This window comes from Oncorhynchus tshawytscha, linkage group LG10 (genome assembly GCF_018296145.1).
Source record: "Oncorhynchus tshawytscha isolate Ot180627B linkage group LG10, Otsh_v2.0, whole genome shotgun sequence".
Classification (NCBI taxonomy): domain Eukaryota; kingdom Metazoa; phylum Chordata; class Actinopteri; order Salmoniformes; family Salmonidae; genus Oncorhynchus; species Oncorhynchus tshawytscha.
In genome coordinates this window covers 65381138-65391631 of record NC_056438.1, presented here as the reverse complement: position 1 = coordinate 65391631, position 10494 = coordinate 65381138, and the positions used below count along the sequence as shown (strand labels likewise).

General features: G+C 41.2%; 1 protein-coding gene across 1 annotated transcript in view; it reads right to left on the bottom strand.

The window, feature by feature from the left end:
• Positions 1–6054: 6054 nt before the first annotated feature.
• Positions 6055–10494, bottom strand: part of LOC112260660 (CDK5 and ABL1 enzyme substrate 1) — a 30636-nt gene continuing 26196 nt past the window's right edge. The window contains 3 exon segments of the mRNA XM_042328849.1: positions 6055–6609; positions 7182–7387; positions 7592–7706. Coding sequence (XP_042184783.1) covers positions 6469–6609; positions 7182–7387; positions 7592–7706 — 462 coding nt within the window. The 3' untranslated portion in view covers positions 6055–6468.

Here is a 10494-nt window from a genome sequence, read left to right as displayed (position 1 = left end):
CACTTTCCTTGGGGTTCAATTTCCGGCAATGTTTTCCACTTGACTGAATCACTTGGGCTGAATCACTTTAAAGGGTACATTAATAAGTAAGGTGAGAGAGACATTTCATACCCTGTTGTTTTGCGTCACTGGTTTTCTGTTACAGCCGGGGCTCAGTTGACGCCAAACTAGACTGCGTGGAACAGCGGGACTAGAGAGTCATCTCAAATCAAATGTTATTGGTCACATACGTGTTTAGCAGATGTATAGTGAAATGCCTGTGGAGATCAGATTCACACACAGGTCCACCTGCAGTGCTGTCTGGGGTCGGTAACGTTCACATTGATATGATTCCCTATATCTATTTCTATCTGTAACATTTCACATCGCTGAATACACACACACCACCACCCCCCCGCTGACCAGACCAGCAGCCAACTAGGGAGTCCCTCTCCCACTGACGGCCACAACACTCACTTCCTTGTTTACAAACGTCCAGGCCATAATGGTGGTGGGCCGAGCAGCGGCCAGGGTCTGACCTGGGGTGAAAAGCCCTGAGTCACTGCAACACTCACAGCATCAGAAGGGGGAGGAAAGGCCTGGGGGTATTCAGCCAAATGTTATTTTAATAGTGGGAAGGGCAATAGACTAGGCCAGGGGGCTTGCACCCCAAACGATGGAACACATATTTGGTACAATGGCGATGGCTGATGTGTGAGCCAACCCCAGGAAGGGCAGTCAATTGTCCTTTTATGAGGCTCTGAGAGGGGGATTAGGGGTATCAATGAAGAGGGCTAAGCCGTATAGGCCATGTGGCCGTGGCCAGGCCTGGAACTGTTTGTTTTGATGGTAGCACAAGACTGGGACTGGCGTGACTGCCCGCCCGCCTTGTTTACCTTGGATGTGTGTCAGACGGTACTGGGAGAGCCCATTTGTTCCCTCCCATTCGCTATATTTTCCTTCCTCCCTCTCCCTGAGAAACTGTCCTCTCAGATTGCATCAGAGCCATAGCCGGGCACAACATGTTCCCTGAGCTCTATATAGGAGAGCCACAACTCACTAGCACTGGCTGGCCTTCTCAACTTGCACTGACTTGGAGTTGTTTCTGATGCTCTAATGCAAAGGGATATGTGAGACATACTTTAATATTCATGGTAAATTACAACCGGATGGGTGACAGACTCAACATCACAGTGCTGATGTGTCACAGGCTATTTAACATTTGGGCTAAACCTCACGTTCAAGGGTTTAGGATTTGTATAATGAGAAACATGCACTGCTTCATGTATGGTTGAATTGTAAAAAATGCTATTGGTTTTCTGCAAACAAATATTAAGAGTGAAACCAGATATCTCATGCTATGGCAGTAAATCAATTCAGCAACACCAGGAGAGAGTAAAACAAAATTAAGCGAAGCCACTCACATTTCAGGAATCTTGTTTTTATTGAACAAGCAAAGCAGTATATTTACAAACATACGCACGTGTATTTGAATGTTGTTGACCAACAGCTTTCTGGAAAAGCCTAAAAGTGGGTATCCTATGGCAAAACCTCTTGGGCTTACAAATAGAATCAGAACTTCTCCCAAATGTATTTCACCCCAATTTCAGGACTATCCATCTTTTCTGATTACTCAATCACAGCAATCAGATTAAAGTAAAATAAAAGGTATTTTATCCAACCCTTCTGTGTTGAATACAATAGGCCTGATTCAAACACATGGCAATTCACACATTGTCTATTTTTACTTGAACAATGTATCCATGTTTCTCTGTGACATAGTTCAGTATCAACCTACGTTGTTGTATCAAAGTTTATATAGTCAATTTCAGATTGAGAGAATATATACCCAACATTACAGGTCAATATTACAACTACACACATTTGAAAAGGGCAATTTAATAAGCATTGCACTTAGGGCGTGGCTGAGGTGCATGACAAAAGGATTTTCACCATCCTAAACTTTCTGATCAGACATGGATATGTGCATAAAGCTCGTTTCTGTAAGGCCTGTTTGATTTGTCCATTCAAACCAAAGAAAAAGACGTGTTCAAAAGACTAAAGCTGGATCTAATAAAATAAGAGAAACTCTTGGTAACACTGCTATGATGTCACAACAATTCCATTAGCATACCATTCCAAAGGTGACTTTCGAGCTTGAACCACTCGTCATAAAAGATTGGTGGCACAACAATATTGCGATCATGACAGATACCATGCCATTTAAACACTTGGTCCGGTCATGACAGATACCATGCCATTTAAACACTTGGTCCGGTCATGACAGATACCATGCCATTTAAACACTTGGTCCGGTCATGACAGATACCATGCCATTTAAACACTTGGTCCGGTCATGACAGTTACCATGCCATTTAAACACTTGGTCCGGTCATGACAGTTACCATGCCATTTAAACACTTGGTCCGGTCATGACAGATACCATGCCATTTAAACACTTGGTCCGGTCATGACAGATACCATGCCATTTAAACACTTGGTCCGGTCATGACAGATACCATGCCATTTAAACACTTGGTCCGGTCATGACAGATGCCATGCCTTTAAACACTTGGTCCGGTCATGACAGTTACCATGCCATTTAAACACTTGGTCCGGTCATGACAGATACCATGCCATTTAAACACTTGGTCCGGTCATGACAGTTACCATGCCATTTAAACACTTGGTCCGGTCATGACAGTTACCATGCCATTTAAACACTTGGTCCGGTCATGACAGATACCATGCCATTTAAACACTTGGTCCGGTCATGACAGATACCATGCCATTTAAACACTTGGTCCGGTCATGACAGATACCATGCCATTTAAACACTTGGTCCGGTCATGACAGATACCATGCCATTTAAACACTTGGTCCGGTCATGACAGATGCCATGCCATTTAAACACTTGGTCCGGTCATGACAGATGCCATGCCTTTAAACACTTGGTCCGGTCATGACAGATACCATGCCATTTAAACACTTGGTCCGATCATGACAGATACCATGCCATTTAAACACTTGGTCCGGTCATGACAGTTACCATGCCATTTAAACACTTGGTCCGGTCATGACAGTTACCATGCCATTTAAACACTTGGTCCGGTCATGACAGATACCATGCCATTTAAACACTTGGTCCGGTCATGACAGATACCATGCCATTTAAACACTTGGTCCGGTCATGACAGATGCCATGCCATTTAAACACTTGGTCCGGTCATGACAGATGCCATGCCTTTAAACACTTGGTCCGGTCATGACAGATACCATGCCATTTAAACACTTGGTCCGATCATGACAGATACCATGCCATTTAAACACTTGGTCCGGTCATGACAGTTACCATGCCATTTAAACACTTGGTCCGGTCATGACAGATACCATGCCATTTAAACACTTGGTCCGGTCATGACAGATACCATGCCATTTAAACACTTGGTCCGGTCATGACAGATGCCATGCCATTTAAACACTTGGTCCGGTCATGACAGATGCCATGCCATTTAAACACTTGGTCCGGTCATGACAGATACCATGCCATTTAAACACTTGGTCCGATCATGACAGATACCATGCCATTTAAACACTTGGTCCGGTCATGACAGTTACCATGCCATTTAAACACTTGGTCCGGTCATGACAGTTACCATGCCATTTAAACACTTGGTCCGGTCATGACAGATACCATGCCATTTAAACACTTGGTCCGGTCATGACAGATACCATGCCATTTAAACACTTGGTCCGGTCATGACAGATATTGTGATTAAGAAGTTCAGCTTCAATACCAGATCTGTATCATTGGTCATTGGCATCATCATGACTTGCTTCCAATACCTTTCCACCCACTCCAGTATAGCACCAGAAACGCACTGATAACTCACTCTAACATAGAGCACAGGAGACTACCCACTGATAAGAGTAGGTCAGTCACCGAATGTCCAAAGCAAGCACTCCACAGGTAGAAAACAAGAAAAGTACTTAAATGTACTGAATACTATACCGTATAAAATCCCATTAAATCTGTGTATTTTACCAATTTTTTAAAAATAAATTGTCATGCTGATAGTGGGATTGGTGGCTAGAAAATAGAAAAGGGAAAATGGATGAGAAAATAAATGGAACCATTTACATCAACTTGCCCTTTTGTGGTTTGAGTCAACTGAACTTATCAGAATCTGTTTGTTTCATCACAAGTCATTCTCAAATCACATCCATCCATATCTGCATTATTCAAAAGTATACTTCTAGTGAGGAGACTGGAAAATGTCTTTCAAAAAGCACATTCACTTTGATAACAGTCCTGTCAAAAGCTGCAGTGCAATTCATTCTTATGATGATCATAAGGCAACCAAAACAAGCCAAAGTTCCACATAGGAACGAGGGACCAAAGAAATCAATCATCTCTCTCTCAAAAAATAAAGATGGGATCTAAAAATAAAAATGTGATTAGTGCAAATGTAACAATCACAAAGCAATAATTTGCTTTGACAAAAAAAATCATCTTGCAATGCTCTTTAACTAGAAAGATGACATGAAACCTCAAAGAAAAAAGCAGAGGTTGTAAAAAGTGTTGATTTTTTTGTTTTGTTTTTCAAAGTGGAGGAAGATAGGATTCTCCCTTTCATACGCTACCGTTAAAGTTTGGGGTCACTTAGAAATGTCCTTGTTTTCCATGAAAACATACATGAAATGAGTTGCAAAATGAATAGAAAATGTTGACAAGGTTAGAAATAATAATTCTGTCCTTCAAACTTTGCTTTCGTCAAAGAATCCTCCATTTGCAGCAATTACAGCCCTGCAGACCTTTGGCATTCTAGCTGTCAATTTGTTCAGGTAATCTGAAGAGATTTCATCCCATGCTTCCTGAAGCACCTCCCACAAGTTGGATTGGCTTGATGGGCACTTCTTACATATCATACAGTCAAGCTGCTCCCACAACTGCTCAATAGGGTTGCGATCCGGTGACTGTGTTGGCCACTCCATTATAGACAGAATACCAGCTGACTGCTTCTCCCCTAAATAGTTATTGCATAGTTTGGAGCTGTGCTTTGGGTCATTGTCCTGTTGTAGGAGGAAATTGGTTCCAATTAAGCGCCGTTCACAGGGTATGGCATGGCGTTGCAAAATGGAGTGATAGCCTTCCTTCTTCCAAGATCCCTTTTACCCTGTACAAATCTCCCACTTTACCACCACCAAAGCCCCCCCAGACCATCACATTGCCTCCCATGCTTGACAGATGGCGTCAAGCACTTCTCCAGCATCTTTTCATTTTGTCTGCGTCTCACGAATGTTCTTCTTTGTGATCCGAACACCTCAAACTTAGATTAGTCTGTCCATAACACTTTTTTACAATCTTCCTCTGTCCAGTGTCTGTGTTCTTTTTCCCATCTTAATCTATTATTTTTATTGGCCAGTATATGTTTTTTTCTTTGCAACTCTGCCTAGAAGGCCAGCATCCCGGAGTCACCTTTTCACTGTTGGCGTTGAGACTTGTGTTTTGCGGGTACTATTTAATGAAGCTGCCAGTTGAGGACTTGTGAGGCATCTGTTTATCAAAGTAGACACTAATGTACTTGTCCTCTTACTCAGTGGTGCACCGGGGCCTCCCATTCCTCTTTCTATTCTGGTTAGAGCCAGTTTGCACTGTTCTGTGAAGGGAGTAGTACACAGCGTTGTATAAGATCTTCAGTTTCTTGGCAATTTCTCACATGGAATAGCCTTCATTTCTCAGAATAAGAATAGACTGACGAGTTTCAGAAGAAAGTTATTTGTTTCTGGCCATTTTGAGCCTGTAATCAAACCCACAAATGCTGATACTCAACTAGTCTAAAGGAGGCCAGTTTTATTGCTTATTTAATCAGAACAACAGTTTTCAGCTGTGCTAACATAATTGCAAAAGGGTTTTCTAATGATCAATTAGCCTTTTAACACAATGTGCCATTGGAACACAGGAGTGATGGTTGCTGATAATGGGCCTTTTGTACACCTATGTAAATATTCCATTTAAAAAAATCTGTCATTTCCAGCTACAATAGTAATTTACAACATTAACAATGACTACACTGTATTTCTGATCAATTTGATGTTATTTTAATGGACCAAAAAATGTGCTTTTCTTTCAGAAACAGGGACATTTCTAAGTGACCCCAAACTTTTGAATGATAGTGTAAGTATTTTGAAGATGTAACTAGTCTCGAATGTAGGAGTAAAAGTCGAAGTTGAAGTAAGAATATGCGTATGGAAATACGTGTCACTTTGGCTGCTTTCAAGTCTTGATCTGAAAATGAACATATGAATGTGGACTGCAGTAGAGTGTAGTGGAGCTCCCACATCATGGTCCATAATGGATCCCCAGGCTGCAGAGACGAGACAAGGTCATGGCACCCAGTGGTGGGGTGGGGAGGAGGGTGTGGTGTAGATTCTGGTCCTGGATCAGAAGGGCATGTTCTAGGTGCTCCTCCTGACGGGTCACTAATGCTAGGAGGTCTGGACGAGGCGTCTGTAGTGGGGCATGACCTCGTGCTCAGGCAGGTACAGGTTGAACTCCAGGGCTACAAGCACAGGGAACTCAAAGGCTATCAGCTCTCTCCTGTTCACACGAAACCTCTCCTCCAGTTTCTACAAATTAGGAAAAAAAGGGAGAGGAGAGGTGATGTAGTAACTAAACCACTGTACTACTTAATATATTAGGTGAATAATATGTAGTGACAAATACTTTTGTCTACGATCCGTGAGCTAGCCATGTTGCTATCTGTCATGTGGTGCTTTCCTGTCACGCAGATATTTATAATGCTTGACAAATAACGACATCAATATTATATTACCATCCTATCATATTTTTATTACATTTTTACAAAAGTTTAACGTTAAAGCTGGGATCTGCAAAAGGTGAAACAGCCGCCACTGGTCGCCCCAGACGCATTTGTCATTGTTTTTGTGGATGGGGGGAAAAAAGTGTTCGTTGTTTGAAGTAATATCTTTGTTGTTGTAATATCGCAAACGGATATGGCAGTTTCACCACTAAGGATTCCAGCTTTACAGGAAACACTTGTAATGAATTCACATGACATAACAATCCTATAATCATTGCAGGATCGCGGTTTGTCTGCGTGACAGGAAAGCACTGATGGTTTCCACCAGGCTGCTCAGAGCCGAAGCCCAGTGCACGATGACAAAAGTACGACACTTACGTCTATGAGCTGCTTGACCTCGTGCTTCTTGAGGTCTCCGCCAATCTTGGCAGCGAGCAGGACGCAAGCACCGGCGCAGAGTTTGCGGTTCTGCTTGTTGAGTTTCCCCTGGAGGACCAGCTTCTCGAAGTAGACGAAGGCCATGGCTACGGTGGGTTCCTCATAGCCACACTCTTCCTGGGCCAATTTACGGATCTCTCTTCAGACTGGGGTTGGGGGGTGAAGGTGGTGAAGGCAGGGAGATAAGACAAACGCTAAAAGGTCAAAGCTAAAAAGAAGAACCCAGTAAGTATCATAGTGTGGCCATTGTCAGTAAACCAATTTTGATACGATTAACCACAAGGGATTAAATACTGCTGCACCAAACTGATCATTTCCACATCATACTCTAATATATGTTTGGACTAGACGTCCCCACCTCCTGATTTTGCTGAGGGTCAGCCGTATGTGGGGGAACTTCTCCTTGAACGTCTCATTCATGTCCTTCTTGAGGTCAGAAGGCTTGACGTACTCTATGACTGTAGTCTGAAAGGAAGAAGAATGTATTGGTGTCAGACAGACAGCACTGGTGTTAGGCTCTGTTATTGAATTTGTGCAAGTGTTATAGGTTTTTGTATACATATGTGGAAGAGGAAACAGCAGCATCAGTCTCACTATGGAAGGTGGCGGGATCTTTATATTCAGTGTTGGGTTCCATTTAGAGCTGGGCAGTATACAGTTTTTATGATATTGGTGCACAGATCGTTTTGGATTTTTACTTTAACTTTTATAACAGTATTTGAGTTTTTGGTTTGTTAAATGTGATACGCCGTGTGTAACGTCCATTTTTATAGTTTACTTCGCAACTTGAGTCATTTCTCTCCGCTCTCAATTTCCATTTAAGGGGCTTTATTGGCATGGGAATCATATGTCGACATTGCCAGGGTGCAATAAAAAATTATTACAGTAAACATTACACTTACAAATGTTCCAAAAGAATAAAGACATTTCAAATGTCTATAGTTAAAGTACAAAAGAGAAAATAAATAAACATATGGGTTGTATTTACAATGGTGGTTCTTCACTAGTTGCCCTTTTCTTGTGGCAACAGGTCACAAATCTTGTTGCTGTGATTGCAGTGGTATTTCATCAAAATTAGATTTGTTTTTGCATTCTTTGTGGGTTTGTGTAATCTGAGGGAAATATGTGTCTCTAATAGGGTTATACATTTGGCAGGAGGTTAGGAAGTGCTGCTCAGTTTCCACCTCATTCTGTGGGCAGTGTGCACATAGCCCCTCTTCTCTTGAGAGCCAGGTCTGCCTTCGGGGGCCAGGTATTCTGCCACTGTGTACTCTCTGTTTGGGACCAAATAGCTTTCTAGTTTGCTCTTTTTTTGTCAATTCTTTCCAATGTGTCAAATAATTATCTTTTTGATTTATCTCTCCATGCGGCTTTCCACACAGACCTAGCCCCGCCCCCTGTCACTTAAGGAACGCATTTGTTCCTCGACACACTTGCGTGTGCTGCCTTGACAATGCGGTCTGAATGCAACAATGTTGATGACAACTATGCTGTTTTCACTTTGCCTCTTAATAGAAATCCACTAGCGTTATGTAATTACATGATTCGTTTGTGTTTCTTACATCTGCAAACAGCTAGTTTGTATTTTCTTAGCAAGTTAGGACTACATCGTGTTAGCCGCTAATGTTAATTACTAGTTAGCTGATTATTAGCTAGCTAGCTAATACATGTACGGAGTCAGAGCAAACGTTATCAGCTATACAGCCTGATAATACCAGTGATGGTGTAGACCTAAAATCAGCATGTTTGTGCAACAGTATCTTCTCAAACAAAGGAATACTCAAAGCATGAATATGTTAAGAAAATAAAAAACATGTATAATATGTTAAGAAAATAAAAAACATGTATCTAAAGCTTGTAGGGTCCCCTAGGAAACACAACACTTGTTCCTACCCTGTCACATTAACTCCTCCCTGGCATTTTCATTTGTTGTCCTGTCAAACAAGACAATTTAAAAGTGCACACTATTATATTCTAACCATATAATTAGAATACTCATTATATTTCCATGATTCCAATAGTTCACCCAAGTGTTTGGCTAAAAAAATCACAACAATTACAAAAAAGACCTAGATTGTTTGCCCATATTGTACTGCCCTAAGTGGCAGTGTGGAAATGATCTCAAGTTAGCGATGAAAATGCTGAAAATTATTTCTGGTCAGTATAAAACAAATGAGAATGGAGAAAGACCCATTGAAATCACATATAATGTATGTGTTGCCACCCTAGGCTCACACACTACCTCATAGAAAATGTGAAACTTTTATTATTCCAAAAATAATAATACCACCATATCGCTCAGCCCTAGTTCCATTGGGTGGTTGAGTGTCGGAGCACGAGACATTGGAGTTGGGTGGCACACCATACACGGGCCACGGAAAGACAGAATATATTATAGAATGTTTGATGCTTTACATTTCCAAGCTCAGTATATTCTGTTGATGTAGGGGAGAGTGGGGTAAGTTGAATCACCCTTGTTTCTAGGAAACTATACACAAAATGTATAATTGTACCAAATATTTAGGAAGAGGTCATCATTTCATGGAGTCTAATGGAAGAAACCACATGGAAAAAGTGGTAAGCAAGTTAAGTCCAAAAAACAGATATTAACCAGTCAAATTAATTAGTGTGTAAAAGGTTTCATGATGCTTGTATCTAAACCAATGTATATTTTAAGATTTGTTCTATACATCAGTTGGGCTCTCTATAAGCTTCAATATGAGATACTAAACCTAGTATTAAAGTGCATCCTTGAAGCTGTGTGGGCTAATAGTCAAAATGTTTGCCTTGGGGTAAGTTGAGCCAACGGAAAGTTGAAGTGTTTTCTTCCCAGGTGTTTTGCAAGGCATTAGCTCTGGGATATGAGGTAACAACAGGACCTGTCCTATGTTAAAAATAAAAAACTTAAGTATAAAGTGTTAGGTGTTAAACCTGTTAAAATATGCTTAAAATAATTAAGAGACAAGTGACAAGCTGTACTGTTTACATGAATACTGGTTATTTCCAGGGATATACAACATCCTGAAATACATGTAGATATGTTTGTTAGAAAGAATACTATTTCCCTTGACGGAATGAAAAAAAAAAAATGGCTCAACTTACCCGACTCTCCCCTACTGTAATTTAGCCATTGAACTTTATTTCAGGTCAGAGGCTCAACTGTTATCTAGGAAGATAGGAGCCCTGCAGTTGACCCACACTCAATCTGGGTATGTGATAAGAGAGAGAGATAACAATTATGAATTTACAGCAT